This window comes from Pantherophis guttatus, chromosome 1 (genome assembly GCF_059756535.1).
Source record: "Pantherophis guttatus breed Tessera chromosome 1, ASM5975653v1, whole genome shotgun sequence".
Lineage (NCBI taxonomy): Eukaryota > Metazoa > Chordata > Lepidosauria > Squamata > Colubridae > Pantherophis > Pantherophis guttatus.
In genome coordinates, this window is record NC_142063.1 from 53,399,550 (window position 1) to 53,421,483 (window position 21,934).

At 34.6% G+C, this 21,934-nt stretch overlaps 1 protein-coding gene across 1 annotated transcript in view; it reads left to right on the top strand.

Annotated features, from left to right (window-relative positions):
* SPTLC2 (serine palmitoyltransferase long chain base subunit 2) overlaps positions 1-21,624 on the top strand; it is a 59,521-nt gene extending 37,897 nt beyond the window's left edge. Inside the window, exons 7-12 of the mRNA XM_034418226.3 lie at positions 1,892-1,997; positions 2,767-2,986; positions 4,944-5,070; positions 14,260-14,395; positions 14,963-15,092; positions 19,645-21,624. Coding sequence (XP_034274117.1) covers positions 1,892-1,997; positions 2,767-2,986; positions 4,944-5,070; positions 14,260-14,395; positions 14,963-15,092; positions 19,645-19,764 — 839 coding nt within the window. The 3' untranslated portion in view covers positions 19,765-21,624. The remainder of the gene's footprint in view (positions 1-1,891; positions 1,998-2,766; positions 2,987-4,943; positions 5,071-14,259; positions 14,396-14,962; positions 15,093-19,644) is intronic.
* Positions 21,625-21,934: the final 310 nt, after the last annotated feature.

Sequence of the window (21,934 nt, forward strand, 5' to 3'; positions counted from 1 at the left end):
AAGCTTCTCTTGCTGAAGACCTCCAGACCAGACACCATAATCAATTCTGGCAGGGCATTATTTGATATATTGCAACATTATATCGTAGTAGTTTTTATGGGAATGACTAGCATCATAACTATTGGGCCCAGAAATGTATTGGTAACTGATGCAGTAATTTCAAAATAAATGTTACCCTAAGAGGGTTGATATATCAATAACTACTGGGTGTCATCCAAAGGCAGTATGTTTACATCCACAGTCAATAGTTCTTTGATGTTTCCACAAGCATTCTTCAAAGATTATCTATAAATGCATTACAAACCAATAAGACACTGTACATCCTTTTCTTATCCCCTGTTCACTGTTTAAGTCTCTTCTAAAATACTTAACCCAGACATTATCTGTCAGGTGTAAAGCCGTGCTAGGAAAAAGCAAAGAATCAGGTTTGGCTTCTTCCAGCTTTATTTCTTCTTTATTGTGTCTCTCCCAACTCAGTTTTGATAAATAAAAGTAAGTTTAAAAGAAGTGCCATTTATTACATAGAAAATTTATATTGTAATTTATTAAATTATACCATTATGAGTAGAATACAAATAAAATTAAATTAAAAAATAATGGAATATCATAGCATATAAGTGTCCAAATAATGCATTGTGAAATAAAAAACAAATCCCATGAGCACATTAAATTATAAAAACAAATATTTTAAATAATCAATCTTCACACTAGAAATATAGGCATTTGAACCATTCTCAAGCTATAGTAAGTCACATTTTGACATTTTGCCACCTTTTTACTTCCCCTTTGGCAATCCATCCATGTTGTCTAAAACATAAATTCAACCTGTCGTAATTGCCCTTGAATTTTACCTAACTTGATTTCTTCCATTACTTTCTACTTTACAATTCTAAAGTCATATCTAACAGTCATACTGCTGTTCAGTAGCTTTCCTGGTCTCTTGCTGGGACAATCAGTATTGCTGTGCACAGTAAATCAATACTGAGACATTATGATACTATCTATCATCCCTATGTTTATGTTGAGTTTCATTTTCCATGTTACTATGACTCATCCTGTACAGATCCTTTTTGAACTTTTCACAGTACATTTAATTTTTACCATCTGAATACTTAATGTTGACATAGAGAGCTTATTGTTTACCTTTAATTCTAGTTAATTTATAAAGTGATTTAAGAAGTCATGGTATCATTAGACAATTCTTCTGCCTAATCCCATTTTTGGCTATTAGAAATATATTTAGCTTTCCCAATATATTCATGAATTCACCTCACATTAGTTGCTTCTAATGTTTTTCTCTCTTGCATCAGTTTAGACATTGCTCTACTGTATACATATCTGATTCAGTTTCCTCATAACACAAAATGCTGAAATGTTTGATTTCATTTGGGTGTATATAAATATCATAAATACAGATATGATTTTATTTTCGCCTGTCATTGTTCCTTTAATCCATATAAGAAAATACGGTTTTCTGAGTTACCAGTTGATCTAAACCAGCAGTCCCCAACCTTTACAGTTTGGCGGTGGGGGAGGAGAGGGGAACTGGCTCATACAAGTGGCAGGATACTACACATGCTGCTCATGCAAGTCAAGCTGCATACATGTGTGCTGAATGGTCGCTTGCACAAGTTGAGCTGCGTGCGTGCGTACCAGCCTGCTGCTTGCACATGTCAAGCTGGTCACGTGCGTACTGACCCGCTGCTCACACAAGTTGAGTGCGCATCTGTGAGCCAGCCAGCATCTTGTGCAGCCTGGTTCTAAACAGGCTGCGGTTCAGTGGTGGGCCACAGACCGGGTGTTGGGAAGCACTGCAATTGTGCTTTTTATTTCTGTTTCTGCTTTTAGTCCTTGTCTGAAGTAGATTTGTAACTGTGCTCTTTGTGTATAGATATGCAAAGCCTGGAGAAGCTACTGAAAGATGCCATTGTATATGGGCAACCTCGCACACACAGGCCATGGAAAAAAATTCTCATCATAGTTGAAGGCATATACAGGTAGCCTACAACACCATTCCATTGATGTTCACCATATTCACTTCTTTGTTTCTGTTTTAAGTCAAAATGTAACCAAAGACAAAATATAGGATTTTCACCACTTGATGTTCTCTTTAATGTAGCAGTAATAAGCGTGCATGCCCCAAGTAGTACTAATACCAGTAAATCTACTTTTTCTTTTAAGCTCTTGAGCAATGGAGTCTGTTTTATGTGCAGACACATGGACATTTTGGGGAGTCCTGGTGAAATGAATGAGTGCTTCAGTATTTTCAACAGAAGCTGGTTCTAAAGCTTTATTACAAATCTAATTACATTTTTTCCACAAACCAAAAAATTCTGGTTTTGTTGGATTTAAAATGTTAAGTAACCATTTTTAAAATGACGGTATTAAAAGTCCTTGCCATGATTTGTAAGCACCTGACAATCTGATTTTTAAATATCTGTTACATGAAAAGGTTTACTAAGTTCCCTGTCTACCTATAAACCTAATGTATATGATTGCAAAACAGCCTCCCGACTTTTGGAAATAGATAACCCTACTCAAAATTTGATCCCTTTTGGATTTTGGTCACTGTTGAGGTCTATGACTCCGTGCCTGATTGCTATGTGTAAGACTTTCTGCAATTTTTTCATATAGAAACAGAAAGGTGTGCTATGTATAAGTGTGTGTACTGGAATGATTATTAGAAAATATTAGGTGAACCATTTTTACTGATGATTTTGGCATTATTAGGAGATTCTCAATTTGATTTGTGCTTTTTTGTAACAGCATGGAGGGATCCATAGTCCGACTGCCTGAAGTAATTGCTCTTAAGAAAAAATACAAATCTTACCTCTACGTGGATGAAGCTCATAGTATAGGAGCACTGGGTCCCAATGGCCGGGGTATAGTTGAGTATTTTGGACTTAACCCTGAGGATGTGGATATTATGATGGGAACATTCTCTAAGAGCTTTGGAGCTGCTGGAGGATACGTTGGCGGCAAGAAGGTAAAAAATAGTTATTGAGAATTTGGATAATTTGGATAATTGTAAAAGGGGAGGCTTCTGTAATATGAGCAATTTATTGATTTCAGAATGTCAAAGCTGATTTCAGCTGATTTCAGAATGTAGAATTTCAGGTAAAAAGACTTGTTTTTAAAAAGCTGTGCACAAGTTTACTGAAAGTCACAAGAAAGAACCAGATATGTGGTTTAGTACTGTGCTGTTTTTCTTTGTACTCTTCTCACAGAGTGTTCCTATGAAAAATACATAGACCAACAAGTATTTATTTACTACCAACATTTAACAATTTTAAAGCTACAAGATTAGTGACCATACTCTGTTCTAGGTGCTAAATATCTTGATCCAAGAATGAAATATCAATATAGTAAATTATTGCTGTTCAAAGCTTTTTTGATTTTTTTGCTTTAATAAAAGTGTCTAGTCTTATATGTATCGTGATAGTAGTATTACCTACTCACTTTTAATACTGTATTGTATTAAATATTGTAATACAGTATAATGAAATAAAGCCCTAGTACAATTTTCACATTTCAGTGAAAACAAGGCATGAAATACCACTCATACATCATCACAGAATCTCCAGAACCGTAAAGCCTGCAAACTTGAAATTTGCCTCATATGTTCCTCTTGGCTTCTAGGTGCTCACTAAGAAAGAATTTTTCGAAATGACCATCAGAGCATTAGTATTTCCTATATTATTATTAACACGCTGTGATGCTAAGGAGTTCTACTCCCCCTCCCCACCTGAAAAGAAATCTGTTTCAAATGCAAAACACAAGCAGAGGAGAGGCCTTTCAGTTTCAGTTTCAGTTTCAGTTTCAGTTTTACTTTCACAGCAGCAAGCAGGGGGATAGGATAGGGGAAGCTTCTGTGGGGCAAGGCTGAGGGAGAGAAGGGGAATAGGATAGGATAGGCTTCTGTGGGGCAAGGCTGAGGGGGAGAAGGGGAGAGGAGAGGCCGATCGTAACTACTCATTAATTTCCAAGCTGTAAGTGTCGATTTGTCAAGCCTGATCACATATTTTCGTAGCAGAGCACGGGTATTCAGCTAGTATTTAAATATTTAAACTGTTTCTGTACACTTTGCTTTTCTCTTATCTCATTTCACAATTGGCTTGTCATATTTTCAATTTTATGTCCTTTGGTTAACCTTTTTTATGGTTAACCAAAGACCATGGCAAGTCAGCTTAGCAGCCCTTTCATACCTATTCTTTTATATTTTTTAGATTTAAAAAAATCTTAAATAGTTATAGTATAGTCTGTTTTCAACAGAGTTGTCTGAAATTTTTAGAAATTATATTCAGCTAAATGTGCTTTGAACTGTTGAAAGCACTATATAACAAATTTAAGATACTTCAATATGCTTAATTTATATTAATGTCATATAGTAGAAACTATAATAGAATTCAGCAAAGGTCTTGGTGATGGCATACTTTGGACGGAGACCTGTCATGATTAATCATGGAAAATGCAGAAATTGATCTATATACTAAGAACTCAAGTTCAAAAATCTTGGAAATATTCCTACTTTTGAATTTATCTTGAAAATTGTTGAGATAACTTTGTACTAGGGTAGTCACCAGAAAGAAATTAATTTTGAATTATCCCTCAACTTCTTTTAGGATAAAGTTTTAAAATAATGAATACTGCATATCCAAAAATGCTATAAATCAAATATATAATAATCTATTTTGTTAAAGTTAAAAATTAACAGTGTCTTTTAATTTTCAAAGTATTAATCCAGTTCTTACATAGAATTCATTCCTAAAACCATTTGGCTAACTACAATGATGGGTGTATTTTCATAGAACCTTAGTTAACACCATCAACTAAGCAAATTCTCTTTTCATACCCTACTTTGTTCTGAGATACTATTTCAATAAACCAGTTCTAATTTACTTATTATGGAGAATATATCTAGTTTCCTATATTTGCTTTACCAGGAGCTGATTGATTATCTTCGTGTCTACTCACACAGTACAGTGTATGCCACATCATTTTCTCCTCCAGTTCTTCAACAAATCATTGCATCAATGAAGTGTATTATGGGTGAAGATGGCACAACACTTGGTAAGAGTCAGTCATTGCAATAGTGTTGTTGTTGTTGTTGTTGCTTTTTGGGTTGCTGGGTTTTTTGTATCTGTACATAAGGAAACATTTTTTCTATCTTTGGCACAAATAAGGGAACAACTTTTTCCAGGAGCATGAAGAAAAGAATAGGTCTATATAAGGCATTTGAAAGAGGCACTTCACAAAGAATAATAACATAAACTGGTCAGGAGACTGTTACCTGTTGCCTTTGCATCTATATCTGTGCACAGCAACTTCATTTTCCTGGCTCTTCAGCAGGAATATTATCCTGTGAGCAACTAAAATTCAGCTTGCAAAGCAATTTTATGAGTCTTGCAAAGGAAGCAGCTACTTTAATGCTTCCAAGAGTGGTGCTTCATTTGCACTAATACCATGTTTCCCTGAAAATAAGACAGGGTCTTATTTTCTTTTGACCCCCCAAATAAGGGCTTGGCCTTATGATTGGCGGTCTTATTATTTTGGGGGCCGCAGGAGGCAGTGAGCATGGGACTGGATGTCCCGTTGCTGCCATTGCCTCCCCTCCCTGATCTTTGCACCTGCCAAGCAGTCCAACACATCCCACCCCACCCCAATGGCAAAAGCTGCTTCCGTTTCCTGCCGTCTCTTTATCAAGAGGGATGGCAGGTGGGGCGGGGGAGAAACGAGACACATGGAGTGAAACATGGCTCACCTTGCCATCTCTTCTCCCCCCCCCTCGCAGGGCATGGCAGGGCTCCTGCCCCCTGCTTACCCATCCCTCTCAATAAAGAGACAGCAGAAGGTGGATTCATTATGTTCAATAATTCATTGAACATAATGAATCCACCTTCTAACAATTGTACTATAGAAATCGATAAACTATGTAGATCTTTCAGAACATATACAAAATTTCTTATGAAATTGTTACGGCAACCATATCATTTTTAAGGCTTATATACCAATATCAAAAGCTAATTTCAGTTGTCTTCACATGCTTTGTGAACAGGATACACATGTGTGAAAACACAATTAGAGACAGTTTCTGAGGCCACCATATATGAAAAAGACATAGCTGCTTTAACAATTTAATATACATCATTATGAATTTCAAAGCTCCGTTTGCAAATATGTTGCACAATCTTAGTAATCAGTTTGATTGCCTTGGGTATTAATGAAATGTGATACTGAATATTCAAGTCTTTTTAAATGGATTCTGTGCTGAGATTAGAGATGGATTTAAGTAAACTAATGCACATTTTATTGAAAATTTACTAATAGAAATTGAAGTAACTTTGCCAGCTTTCACATGATTTGAGTAGTTATTCCTACCCAGCTACATTCAGGATGTTAAAAATACTTGATTCATATTAATAGGATTATACGGGATGATGTATAAAGCAATGGACTTAACACAAGAGGCCTCTAAATTCACAATTTAATTAAAGCTATCCAAATTTTTCTATTGGCCACTAGATGGCACTATTTATGGAAATTGTTAAAACTGTCTTAATCTTTTATAGAAGAGTGTTTCAGAAAAAGATAAATTTATCCTTTATATTTCATATAGATATAACTTGACATCATTGCCAGGTGAAGACATGTTATCTCTTTTGGAAAACTTGATAAAACATGATATAAGATAAAACCCTTGGTTTAAGTGGCATATAAGTACCTTCTTAAATATTTCTGTCACTCTATAAATGTTCATGATTGAATAGCCATGCTCAAGTTTACATGAAAAATATCTTATGCACTATGAGCTTGTGATGATTTGTCAATAAACTAAATTGAAGAAATAGACTGTCTTCATTGACACTATAATCGTGTGCTTATATGTTTGTATATAAGAAAATTAAATTTGAGTTTTTCAGATTGCCTCTTAAATGTATCTGGAAAGTTGCCATTGATATCTTACCAGAACCTTAAGAACTGCAGCCCCAAAAATGTGGTGAGGTAGTTTGCTTCAGATGACTTTGATGATAAAGCTGATGAAGTAATTTGCTCCAGATGGTTTTTAATAGCAGTTGTGGCATTTATCAAATAATAATATGGTGTTCTTAAATTTACTTGGTCAATAAATTATTTATTTATTTTTGATTTACATAGCTGTCCATCTCAAGTATGACTGGATAGCTCATAAAGTTAAAGTTAGCTCATAAAGTTAAAAAATAAAATATATACAACTATTAAAATAAAACATAGCAGTTTATCATAAATAAACCTCCAATATAACCAAAATGGGCTCTGTCCCATACCTGGGTCCCAAGGTTCAGACACAGAACTAGGTTTTTCAAAGCATTTTGAAAAAGCCAGCTGGGTGGATGTATGCTCAGAGGCTACAGGTATTACCCAAAGTAATGGTTATTAAATAAATCCATCTTCCTCCATTGGCTTTGATTGTCAGAAACTGGCTGAAAAAGTTGCAACAAGTGTTAAGTGTCACTGCAAGGACCAGTTGTAAGTCACTTTTTTCAGTGCGGTTGTAACTTTGAACAGTTGCTAAATGAATGGTTGTAAGTTAAGGACTACCAGTATGCTGCACAGTCATCTCTCTCAGAATAATCGAATTGCTGAAATTTTGTAGCACTTAACAATATGTATACAGTAGGATTAGGATGAGATATGAAATATGTTAGAATGTGAGCATTGAGATGTGTCTATAAAGTTGATTACACTATTTTTAGTACTTGGGCTTTCAAATTGCACCTTACTACACATTGGTTTTGTAATCTTTTTCACACAGTGAATCTCCATATATGATTAAGTAGGTTAGGTAGGCTTCCTATTATGGGAACTCTGATCAGAGTTTTGATCAGATCTGTCTGATAGAATTTTTACATTCTTCATGAGGAGAGATTGTGGATAGACTTCTTGACCATTTTCTTCATAAGCTATATGAGTAGTTGGTAGCTTTTTAATCTTGAAAATCATCACTTATTTTCAATGCCTGTAGCATATTGCTAAGTATTTGTAATTATTCCAAAAAAGATCCTTGGCCAAACTGGATGTTGTTAATGGAAATATACGGAGAGAACACTCATGCTTCCGAAAATGGCATTTCCAGCATAGGACAAGAGGCTAATGAAGAGTGAATAGTTGTAATTAGGTGACAGCACATGCAATTTGGAAAGGGGAGAGTGGCTTCCTTTCTTTTATTTCTTATTGTTTGTTTCAAGAAATCTTTCAATTCCCATTAGTGTTTCTGTCTAACACTCATAATGATAATCCCCAGGGATTTGTCTCAAATAATTTATGAAATTTAAGAATACAGTTTCTGACTGTTTTGTATCTTAATTTCACAACTGAACATGAATTGGTTTATATACAGGTGCTATGCTCCTAAAATCTGCTCCCACATTTTTTATAGTTAGCATATTAGATATTGCTCTCCAGTAACTTTGTATGTCCCTATTTTCAGAATTCATAAGTGCAAATAACCCCCACCCAACTTGTGTTTTCTAACATTTAACTTAAAGTAAAATACATATATTTAGACCACCATAGTAAGGCTCTTTTAAGACAAATTAACTATTTATATGAATGTTCAAATTATTTTATTTATTATTTAAATTTCTATACCGCCCTTCTCCAGAATAGGACTCAGGGCGGTGAACAGCCAGAGTAAAAAACAATACATACAAAATTTAAAAGCAATTTAAAATAATTAAATATTATTGGCCGTAAATTAAAATGAACCAAAAAGAACTGAAATATGGAGAAAATATGGTTTCTTTGGAAAAGAGATGTTAATTAAAACATGGAATGTTGGAGAAGATTAATCATGTTTATACAGGTGGAAGATAATTTAAAGGAAGAAATGTGGGACACATTTTGTACATAACTTCAGACAGGGACCTGAAAAAGAAGAAAATATTGGTCCAAAGGTATTGTGTAATTTTTAAAAAAATCACTGGATTTATTTTCTTTTACCCAATTCATGAACTGAATAATTACTAAATGAATTTAAATGACAATATTTAATATTTGCAAAAATTAAATAATAGCAAAAAGCAGTCCATAGCTCAGCCAGGGTTGCCTATTTAACTATAATTTATTAAACTATAAGTAATTGGAAAGAATGTAAATATGATGTGCGGTCATTGCTGCACATTAATCTACTTGAAGGAATGATCTTTTATTATATAAATTTATAGACCAGATTCATGGCTATGGCTTCCTAACCATAGATTGTAAAATAAACCTTGGATTTGCTAGATTCATCTATCATCTAAGCTATTGCTTATCAAACACAATGGTTGGATTCACACAGTATACTAAATATTTTAGCTTTGTACGTTGCGTTATCCTAGCCAACATCACTCAAAGAACTTGAGAGTGGGGAAGGAAAAAGCATTCCATTTCTTTCCTCATTTGGAAATACAAAAGGACAGAATTAATAGTTCATGATCTAAGTTCTCATATGTATAATAGGAATTTGTAAACTGCCAAGAAGAGATTAGTAGTAAATTTTCTGAGAAGCAGGTGTGATCATGAAGTATAAATCTGCCTCATTTTGAGTCAGCCAGTTGATTCATTTAGATTTCTAGTGCTGATTGACTGGTGGCAATTAGTAGATAGGTGGCAGTCTTTTGTGATGAAACTGTGCCCATGATCCAGTTTTCAATGAGAATTCAGTAAACATATCACTTGTTGATGAATCATGTTTGCTACTTCTGAATCACAACCCTCACTTGCTTTCTTTTCCCAACCCAATCCATATTTCATCATAAGCAAATTCATCTGTTACACCAATTAAATCATAGTGGTTGGTGGCAGGGACTACATAGCCGTGGAAGAACCAATGGCTTCTCCTTTGCCTTGGTCAGTGAAGTTACTCCCAAGTATTTCTATATCATTGATCTAACCCTTCTGCTCTAGTTCACTTTTTTTTTTAAAGATGTGTTTTTAATTAATGGCCGGAGAACTCTATAGCAAATTAAATGGACAGTCTTCAACATCAGTTTTATTTAAAAAAAGTATAATGGGCCCAACATCGGTCCTTCAGTAGCTGAAGCAAATAAAATGGCTGTAGGTAGGCATTCGGTGTTTTAAATTGTGTCCATTTGCTCAGAAAAGGACAGACATAAGCTGGAGATAGACAAAATTATGAGCAATGTTCTTATGTCCAATAGGTGAACGTTTCATGATTTTCCATGCCCATTATAAGAGCAGACTCCCTCACCCCAGACTGTTTTGTAAGAATATCGACAAGACTATCAAGACTCAAATTGGCTGATTAGTCCTCAGTTTGAAATCTTTTGAATTATTTCATGGTATAGTTTCTCTCTTGAATAGACTGGATCCAATTAAAATGCTACAAAAATGCTAAGGTTAAATTCAATTACTTTTCAATCAAGAATCTAGAAACTTGTTAAGTTATAAAATATGTGAATTCTTCTGGAATAATGAATCCAAAAGGTTGTTTAGTTGACAAAGCAAAATTGTGTATATAATTTAATATAATTTGTTCCTAATATGGAAATTAGGTTATTTTTTCCTCTTCATTATTTATAAATTATTTTTAAAAAGCTAAGAATGTTTGGTTGTACCATAGGTATTTCTCTTTTGAATTTCTTCCAATAACACAATTGTTAATATAGTGTTGAATTATCACCTTGGGAACCCAGAGACCAGTCAAAACTAATTTGAACAGAGCAAACTTTTGTTGTTGTTGTTGCTGACCTCAAGAATCCCAAGCTGTGCCAAAGAGCTGTTGGGAAAACAAATACTTTGTAGGTCATAAAGAGTTTCCGGCTTCTCCTCAGGGGACTGACAACTTTAAAATATCACTTAATGGGGATGTGGTTCTGGCAGGGGGTCTTTTAAATCTAACAGACTGTTCCTTCCCTTGCAGTTCTTTGAGGCATAAAAGTGGCTTTTGGAAAGTTCTCTTTGTTTGGTCCAGGTGGAATGTTTTAGTCCTTACAGAGGAATGTTCAGAGATGCTGAGCTTATAGGACTTTTCATTTTGATATTTAGCAGGGTTTCAAATGTATTTCTAAAACACTGTCTGAAAATGTTAAAAATATTGAAAAAATTATATGTTTGTATGGTATTCCAATTTGAGTGGCTAAAGCTGTGTTAATAAAATGCAAGTGTAATCATTGTGCTGAGTAAAGAAAATGACATTGCAGAGAAAGAGTTTAATTTTTTAAAGCTTACCACTTACTCTTGGATACAAGAGTAATATGTGTCTATCGCAACATTATTAAATTGCAGGTTACTAACCAATCCCTTATTTCATCTTGGGAATACATTCCATTATCAAAGAATCCAAATGATTCCCACCGTTATCCTAGCCAATCTTTTACTTCTTATATTCTTGACTTCTTTCCAAGGCCTCATTATTTTGTAAAAAAAAATAAATGAGGAAAATGTTATATGTACCCCCACTTCCTTCTCCCTTCTGCCAAGCACTATATAGTTCCTAGAAGTGTCTTCAGGGCTGTGTATGGTTGTATCATTGGTTCCCACGAGGTTTATGACATCTGCTCTTCATCTAGGGATCTGGAAACATTTTTTGGTGAAGAGATTCTGCAATAACTCTTCCTGACAGACTTGGACATATACCTTCATTTGTCTCTTCTATCTGTTTGATTTTCATCTAAGAATACAGATGAAGAGAGTCCTGCTGCTGCTGTTATGTTTCCATATTTCTTGGATTGCAATTTCTAGTTTGAGCGTTTTTTAAAAAATAAATAAACCTACAATTGAAAAAAAATTGTCAAGAAGAAGCACAAAAATTGTAGAAGTTTCAGGGAATGGCCTTGGAGAACAATGGGAAAGCCCATTTTACCAAGACTACAATCATACAGATGTGGTTTAGGATAATTCCAAGAAACTGATTTCTTATTTCTTTTTACTGATCTATAGTATCGAGCTGACACGTATATTATACGTGTTCATAGGAACGGCTCCTAATATCTCCTTATTGCCCTTTCAATCTATGTATGTACAGCATAGAAATTTTCTGTGTAATATTATAGGTTGAAAGGGAAAGTAGAGATCATATTATTACTTATTTTGCTTAGTTTTTATTTTGTTCTTTTGAATAAATAAATAGAAAAAAATATTTTTTTAGTTCAGGGATCACAAACTCATGGCTTTCAGGTCACATGTCATTCTCTCACTCATTTTCTACATCACTGTGAATCACTACATTCCCATAATCATCTAGTTCAGACTTCAGTTACGCTATTGTTTGGTGTTTACATTATATTTTGAAGGTGTTAATCTTGAAAAACAACTGCACTGTAATCTGAGGTTCTCTAAATTGCAATGAATTTAACTATTTTCCCAGTATTTAGACTCATTGTCAGCTTTCAGCCCATAATAATTTGACATTTGAACAGAACTTTGTAATTGAAATCCATTCATAAATGTCCTGCATTCTGCACTAAAGGAGGTCAGATTTGACTTACACGATATTCCATCAGGTGATGGAAGATTGTCGTCTTGTCTCCTTTTATTCATTTTTTATCAAAGCTGAATATCTTTAGCTGCTCCAAATTCTTCTTACCACTTAGTTTCTAGTATTCTGATCATTCTCATTACCCTACGTTGAATCTGCTCCAAAGTTTTTAAAAAATTTTGGACATACAGATAGTCCTTGACTTACAATGGCAATTGGGATCCGAATTTCTGTCACTAAGCAACATGGTCATAAAACACAACAACAGTTCTAGTTACTGTTGTTAAGTGAAGACCATGTATATTAGTAACTAGGGACCTCACCTGACTGTAACTTTTGACTTTCTGATGATTTTCCGGCTTATTTTGCTTGTAATAAGCAGACAAGGAATGTCAGAAATTCTGATCATGTGACTATTTTAGATTCTGTTATTTTACCTTATATCAATACTGTAGTGTTCTAATATTCCTTGTGTTTGTTTTCTTTTCCTTTGAAAGAAGTCTTAATTAAGCCTCTATATAATTGTCAGGCATCCCTGTAGCTTTAAACACATGATGAATGAGTTGCATAGGCATTTCATATGCAAAATATATTTTAACAATTCTCCAGTTACACCATCTACCCCTGTTTTTGAGTGAGGAAATATAACACAAAATCTAAACAGCTGAAAGACCGACCTATTGTAGAAGTTCACATCAATTCAGCAAGCTTGAGTGGTACTCTCTGCAACCAGTCGTTTACAAAGAAACTGATGCAAAGCAAGAAAAATTAAAAATCGTTAAGCTAAATGGTTGTGGGATGCACATAACAGGATTGTTGGAGACAGTGGGTAAATAGAAGAGCAGGTTTTGAAAAGAGACAGATAAATTGGTAGACCTACTGGCTCCAGGATTATGGAGTCCCAGCCTCTGAAAATCAGGTAGTGGGAAGCCAAATACAATGGAAGAAAAAAAGGCAGTTTGGGAGAGGAGGGAGAGAGCTAGCTGAAAAACAGGCTCTGGCAAAACAGAGAGAAAAAAGAAATAAAAGAAAGTGTGGAAACCTCCCCTCCCCCCCCCTTTTTTTTTTTTTTTAAATTGGCAGAAGGACTAATTGCAAGCAAAAGCTGGAAAAAAGATGTGAAGCTTGGCACAGAGAATCTGGGAACATCAGCTGATACTTCTCCCTAACAGAGCAGAGGAGCCTGAACTGTCCTCTATTTAGAGGATGCTTCAGTTAGGAGGTGATTAGCTGGTGGGTGAGCCAAGAGGAGAAACAGATTAGATTCAGATGGTAATCTGAATCCATTTTAAGGTTCTAATTTGAATTTCTCATATAAATGAAAGTGGGATATATTCTTCATAATATTGATGTTGAAGGATTTTGCTTCTATGTTTTTGTATTATGCCGATACGAAACTGAGAGTGACTAGTTAACCTTTGAATTCTAAGCTAGTATTTAAATATCTGCCTTCCAAAAGGGAAGTTATATTCTCCCTTTTGGAAGGAGGATATTTTTGTTGAAGGAATTAATGGAGCAGTTTGAGGTTTTCCATTTAGAATGAAATTAAATGATACCGTACGATGATGCAAATAAGAGCCAATTGTAGTGTAGTGTACTTGTTAAGGCCCTAGACTATAAAGCAGGAAACCTAGTTCTATTCCTGCCTTAGGCACAAAGCCAACATGGTGAACTTGCACTAGTCGGCCTCTCTTAGTCAGAAGAAGGCAGGAATTTTTGTTGAATTATTCAAATTCACATTAATATAATAGCATGGTTTTGCAAAAATGTGATAAAACTGGATTCATTATTTTTTCCAGGCAAGTTGCGCATACAACAGTTGGCGGAGAACACCAGATACTTCCGAAGACAGCTTAAGAAAATGGGATTTATAATATATGGAAATGAAGATTCTCCTGTTGTACCTCTGATGCTCTATATGCCAGCAAAAATTGGGTAACATTTGGAAATAGTTCCTAGTACATAACCTGAAACGTAGTCATTTTTAAAGAGAACATGTTGTGGCACCAGATTAAAAACTCCTAATGTTAGAGACAAATCTTATTTTTAATAGGCTGTATTTAAGGTCAACAGGCTTAGATTTATTTTATTTTTTTGCAGCATTGTAGAACTGCAGAGTACTAAGTAATTCCTCTACTAGTACTTGTACTGAGTAATACTGTCATCAGTTAGAAATGAATGTAGTAGAATTCTTAATAAATTAATACTCAAGCTGAAGTTGCTGTGTTATAACAGAGACCTTCAAGTTTAAGTTACAAGTAGCCTGCTGAAAGACAGCCCCTGCCACATAGAATCTTTCAACTCTGAGAACTTAATATAGTGGATTTTTTTTTTGGGAAGAAGGCTACCTTAAGATTGAACAAAAGATATCTTTGTGTACAGATATTAAGTCAAAGCAGTTGACTCAGGCATTCCTCACCACCACCCCACCCCCATTGTGCTAAACAGCACCAATCTCGTTCTTGTTGTGGTTTCTTTAGTTCTGCCTTGGTCTCTTTGCAGTGCATTTGGACGAGAGATGTTGAAACGGCACGTAGGTGTCGTTGTAGTGGGCTTTCCTGCTACACCAATCATTGAATCCAGAGCAAGAATTTGTTTGTCTGCATGTCATAACAGAGAGATACTAGACACTGTAAGTACCTACGTTTTTGTGTTTTGTCCTTCTCTAAAATGTATGTTCTTTTTTGTTTAAATATAATTAGCTATAGAAATTAGACACCAAAGAAAGACTTTGTTCAGGAATGAATCACGTGAGTCTAGGATACATTAGTAAATCCAGGTGGAGAGGTCTCTTACTGAGGTAGAGACTTGATATGTTCATTACTTGGGCTATTGTATTGCGTCAGTTATTGTTTTATGCACTAGAAGTAATCAAATAGCGAGCTAAAAAGATAGGCATATAAAGATATTCTACACAACTTTTGTTTTGCAGCTTTATCTTTATAATATTTACTTTTGGGAAGATTAATTAAGTTCAGTGTAATAGTTAATGGGGATTTTTGTGCCAGTGAAAGCATTTTGCTTTTGTGTGCCAAATTATAATTTAATTGAACAATAACAGTGTTTTAGTCCGTATTGTGAAAAGATTGCTCTTTAATAACTTCTGAGAAATCTTTGCTTTGGCTTTTTATTTCAATAAAACATTGTCAAATGTTTTCTTTCCAATTATTTAAAAGATCTTGACCCTAAATAGTCAATAGCACATACGTACATATATTGCTTCATGTATAAAAACAAAAGTCGTATTATACATTTGATGGCTAATAAAATCAGTCTGGAAAAAAATAGCAGAATGAGCATTTATATATGTGCAAGTGTGTGTATGTTTACAGACTAAGAAAAATTATGTATCAACATAACAAAAGTACTTAGAAGTATCAGCATTTCCAATTAGCCAGCAGCTCCTAATGTCACAGTCTTTTGATAGTAGATTAGAGTATTTTAAAATTACTATTTGAATTTGTAGAGATTGACTAAAAGGTACATTATCTATCTTAGCAAACTATTCTGTTAACTGCAAAGTTGGTTTGCCACAGCCCAGTCTTAGAAAATTGTTAACTATGTTAATACAGGTAGTCCTCGACTTACAACAGTTCATTTAATGACTTATGACCATTTTTCACACATATGATGATTGCAACATCCCCATGGCTACATGATAAGAAATCAGATGCTTGGCAACTGGTTCATATTTATGACGGTTACAGAATCCTGGGGTCATGTAATTAGCTTTTCTGACAAGCAAAGTCAATGGGGAATCCAGATTCACTTAACAACCATGTTACTAACTTAACCAATGCAATGATAAACTTAACAACTATGATAAGAAAATTTGTAAAATGGAGCAAAACTGACTTAACAAATGTTTCACTTAGTAACATAAATGTTGGGCTCAATTGTGGTCGTAACATGAGGACTAACGTATCCTAAGACATTAATAGTACATTCTAGTATAAGTAAACCTGCCTTATTTTGTCTCCCTCCTCTCTTTACTCATTTGGTGAAGCATTTCTTTTAGCCTGTTATGTCTTTCCTGCAATATGTCCATAGCTTGTCTGTATTCTAAATATTTATATTGTTTTGAAAAACTGTTGTTTACATAAAAACTTTTTTTAAGTAAATGTACTTCTCCCAGTATTTAAGTACCCTTTCATATGTAAATAACTAATAAATGTTCTATGCTATATGCTTTTACTGTTGCTTTTGACAAAGTAGAGTATAACCCATTAAAACATATATAAGTATTGGTTTTTCAAATCTCACAAATTTGTGATGCTGTAGTGAACATACCATACATTTTTAAATGTGTAATTTCCATGGTTACATGATGTCAGTAACTGACATCATGGGAACAACTGGGGTCCATTTTTACTTAAATAATAGCAGTAGAAAATGAGGACACTGAAAATAATCATGGAGTTTAAATCCTTTCTTCTTTCCAAATATTGATAATGTAAGAAAAACGTAGATAAGTTGGGTTGGTTTTATTGAATTATCACATGATAAATGGACTCTAAAATAGCTTTCCGGAATGTAAACTGAAGAAGTGGGAAGACACATCATTTTTAGCTTGTCTAATCATATCTAGGTCTTATTCGTGCTTACCAAAGTGAATATTGCTCTTTTCTTCCTCCTCCTTTGTTGTCAAGAATATTCTAATTTCTCTAACGAGCTTAAATTTGTAATGCCTCCTTATGAAATCATCCCATATGATAAAGAATTACAGTGTATAAGTAGGTGATATAAATATATCTTCTTTGCCTCAATCAATCAATCATTTTTATTTAGTCATAGACCAAAAAAAATAAATTAATTAAATAAAAGCAAATAGAAAAATCACAAGGTAAAAAGAAAAAAACATAGAATTCTAAAATATTTAAGAAAAATTGGAGGAGATACTACAACATACTGTACAAACTATAGAGCAGTAGTTAGAGGTGGTCAATGAAGTGAGATCAGATTGATCAAATACTAACAACTTGAGACAGAATGAGTCAGAACAACCAGGATGTTTCATGAAAAGTGGAGATGATAATTCCTGGCCACCACCTGCCATAGGGGAAATAATGTAAAATAACATGTTCCATTCTTTCAATTATTCTGTATCAATACAGTTTCTGTTCAGAGGGGGCATTTTGATATAACTTTGCCTGAAAATATTGTGGCCCTGAACCAGAGCCAAGATTTTCTATATATAAAATATATTCCCGTGGTCTCTTAATTTCCTTTCAGGAATGAAAAATATACTTTCCTGAAATCATGGTGCCTTTTCCTCTTGTAGTTTCCGCAAATCACCCGCCTCTCTTTGTTTTAAATTAATAAAATCTTAAATCTAAGTTCAAGAATAACAGTATTTAAAGAAAAAAAAATCAATCACAAATTATTTCCATATGATATTTTTTGCTGAGCATTATTATTTTATTTTATAAAATAAAATATCGCTAAGATATATTTGGCCATGTTTACATTTATACCTCTTTTTTTCTTGCCCTCTTACATTTCCATGAAGGTTATTTAACTTGAGGCAATGAGCAGGGAAAGAAAAAGCTCCCAACTACTTCACCACTTTGAGGTTTCAGGATATGTGGCACTCAGCTGTTCATTTTATGTTCTTGACTATTGAATCCAAGTGGTTGTGAATGGATAAGATCTATTGAATTGTTGATAAAGTAAGAGCTTGGCAGAGCTTTTGCCAGATGTTGCTTCATAAATTAGAGCAAGCATGAAAATATAAAAGGTGAGAGGGATTATAACTTTAAGGCTCTCTCTCTCCCCCTCCCTTTTCCTCTCTCCCTCCCACCCACCCTGCCTCCCTCTCCTCTCCCCCCCCCCGGGTTGTTATTAAGAAAAATTGGAGGAAGCAATGCTGTGTACACCACCTTGAGCTCTTGGAGGAAAGGCAGGATATAAAACTAATACATCTGTCTAAATAAAAACAAGAAAAAACTATTTATAGTGTAAATGAAAAACAGTTAAGAATATTTTCTATAATCATGCAAGAACTAGGTGTTTGGAGTGAATATTTTATTTATCTATTTAGTTTATATACTGCTCCAATTGTTACTAACTCTGAGTGCCACATATTCCTATTCAGCAAAGGATCCAAAAACTGTAGCAAACATTAAAATTCAGAATATATTTTTAAAAATGAGCAGGGACTCAAATACTCAACTTCCAAATTGGATTCAGATTTTTCTGGGATCAACATTTGCCTGCCGTCTTATCTATTTCAGTTAGTCTTGAATGGATGTCTTCCTAAGCATATCAGATTATTATCTTTAGAGATCTCATTGGATACCACTTCAAACCTTGGTTTAAGATCTTGAACTCTGTTTTCTTAAAATTAAAGCTGAGATTTTCAGGTGTCTACATTTGGCCCTGTAGCACTTATAGAATGTATTTTTGGTGGTATGCTTATTTAAATGCAGCATTTACTGCATTTCAGTAGATACTGCAATTAAACAGTTTCATGAAATAAATACAAAATCACACCATAGATGTGTTAGATTGTGGTACAGGACTCTGTAAACCGGTTAGAGCAGTGATGACTAACCTTTTCCGGACCAAGTGCCCAAAGCTCGTGTGCACCCGAACCCCCAAAATGCAATGTGCATGCGGCCCCCATACATGCACCCCACCCCATCCCGTGCATGCACATGCAGCTCCCCGCATACGCCCCATGCGAATGTGCCCCTGTGCATGCACCCCACCCCTGCACATGCAGTCCCGTACGCACCCCACGCCACCCCCCTGCACATGCGCATGCAGTCCCACATGCACACGCGGACCCCACATGTACCCCACCCCTGCGCATGCATGGCAGACACCTGACGACCAGCTGGCCGGTGGGAGGCACGCATGCGTGGCAGACCTGAACTGGGGCGATGGTTTGCGTGCCATAGGTTCGCCATTTATGGGCTTAGAGAAAAGCACTGTGAAGCAGTATATAAATCTAAATGCTATTGCTATAATTCCATTGGCTGTGCATTTGATGTTGCAAAATAAGAAACTTTTTCCTGAGTATTTGCCATTCTTAATAAAACAAAAGGGAGCATTGTAAAGAACTAAAACAGCAAAACACTTGTCCTACTTCATAACACTACCTAGCTCTTTAAATCTTTAAAAGCTGTAGCATTTCTGTACTCAAGCAGTAAACTTAATTTATATGTGTGTTATTTTTCCAGACTTTAAAGAAAATCGATGAAGTTGGAAACCTCTTGCTATTGAAATATTCTCGTCATCGAGTGGTACCTCTCCTTGACCGACCTTTTGATGAGACAACATATGAAGAGACAGATGACTGAACTCTTTTGATGTCTTCTGTGAATTGAGTATGCTGCTTAGAATTTTTTATGGCTCAAAGACCAACAGCTACAGCTAGGTTCTTGAATACAACACTTAATGACTGCTCGGCATACACAGAATGACTTTTTACTCACCAAACTGAAGTGGCCACAAGAGCTGTTAAATTATGTGTGGTGAATGGCAAAACAAATCTGGATTTTATTCCCATTGCTTCAAGGTCCAGCTATAGGTGGGTGCCTACCCTGCATTTTTTTAAATGCTGCCTTCTTATTTATGTTGCAGTAAGATCCCTTTGACTTCTGTTGGCACATCTGCATTATTCATCATTCTGCCATTGAAGGTTTGTTGGTGTGTTAGTAAATGCTGCAGGGTTTCTATTATTTTCTCTTTACAATGTCGGACCTTCCTCAGAATATATGACTGATCAAATGAATCATTTAAGGTTTTCGATATTGTTGACAGCTAATTAACATACATTGAACAGAAAGAATAAACCTAAATATTTCCCTTCCCCGTTATTTCATGCTGTTGGGAGAGTGCCTTTTTATTAGTAAAATGATGATTGACAAACAAGTTTAAGGAATATTATGTTCATCAATGCACAAAAGTCTTCCAGACCATTGGCCACTTTGGGTTTTCAGGCTGAGTATTAAGCTTTCTGCATTTGGGTAAGTAGCAAATAATATTTGAGAGCAGGAGAGATTTTTCTGTGAGCATTGTCTTTTTTCTTGAATACTCATGCATACTCTACTTGTTCATATTTTCTTCATAGAGTATTACAAAATTATATTCTTGTGAATTCAATTAATGTGTTCCATCAAGGAGTTTGTATTTTCCCCAATATGGTAAATATTTGATTATCACATCCTACAGAGTGAAGCTGTAATAGTAACTATGTAAATCTAACATAGCAAATTATCTTGGGCAAGCTTCATCATAGAATAAGCATTGAAGTTTGAGTTTTGACAGATTATATTAGAATTTTCTGTATGAAGCATTTTCTATATAAAGTTCTGAATTTCAATTGCTGATATTAGATTGACTATTTAGATCTCTGATTATGAAGATGACTGAAGAATCTGAACTAAAAATTAAGAGCCAATTTTGTCTCTATGAGCTTCACATGATATCATTAATCTTTTGGGGACCACTAAAAGAATTATGATCTGATGGAAAAATAATTTATGTATATAGCTATTTGTGGCAGCTGACAAAATGATGTTTTCTCAATAAAAGTGTGTACAAAGCAGTTGGAGTATGTCAAAAAGCGACATCATTACCAAAATTTCAAAGTACGTAAGTGCATTGAAAAATGCAAATCTCTGTGTTGTCCATTTGTCAAATGCACCTTTTTGGGCCAGTATTTCACTGAACTGTGTATTAAAATTGTCTGCCTTTATGTGTGACTGTAGAGAATGTTGGGAAATAAACTGAGCAAAAAAAAAAAAACCAAAAACACAAACCCAACAATATATGGAGCCAGAGGCTTATTATTAGCTAATGGTGGCCCATATTTTGGAAGTCATTAAACAGGCTTGCACTATAAATTACAATTTGAAAATCTTAAATTGCACTGTGCTCCTACTCTTCTCTGTTGGTAATAATGTATATATATCCTAGATTTTTAAAATAAATGTTAAACATTTTAAATGAACTTTTTAATTAACTTTTTAATTTCTTTCAGAAATACAAGTTTTTTACACTGTGAGGAAGTCATACAAATTTGGGTGCCAGGTGGGAAGGGAGGAAAAAGAGAAGCAGATTTTACATTGACTTTAAGAAAATAACAATGCATGTTAAGCTGAGATACTGCTTGACAAAATCTACTTGTGTTCTGCTTAATAAAGAGTTCACAAAAAGGTGTCTGAACATTTTATTTCTTTAAAAAAAGTTGTTGAAAATTCTTTGCAGAATAAAAAGTTATAATAGTGACTGACATTTTTATATGCCAGGCAATCATAGAATTAGAATGCCCATAGATGTTGAGCTGAAATTAAGTGAAATCTACAAGATTGAACACTTTTTCTAACTTTATTGTAAGGCTACAGTAATAGATTTTGGCAAGTCTGAAGGCAGACTATTTTGCAAAGCAGCTAGAGCTAAAGCATTGAACTTTTAAAGTTTGGAAGTACAGTAGTTCAGACAGATACCTCGAGTCACTAGTCTAGA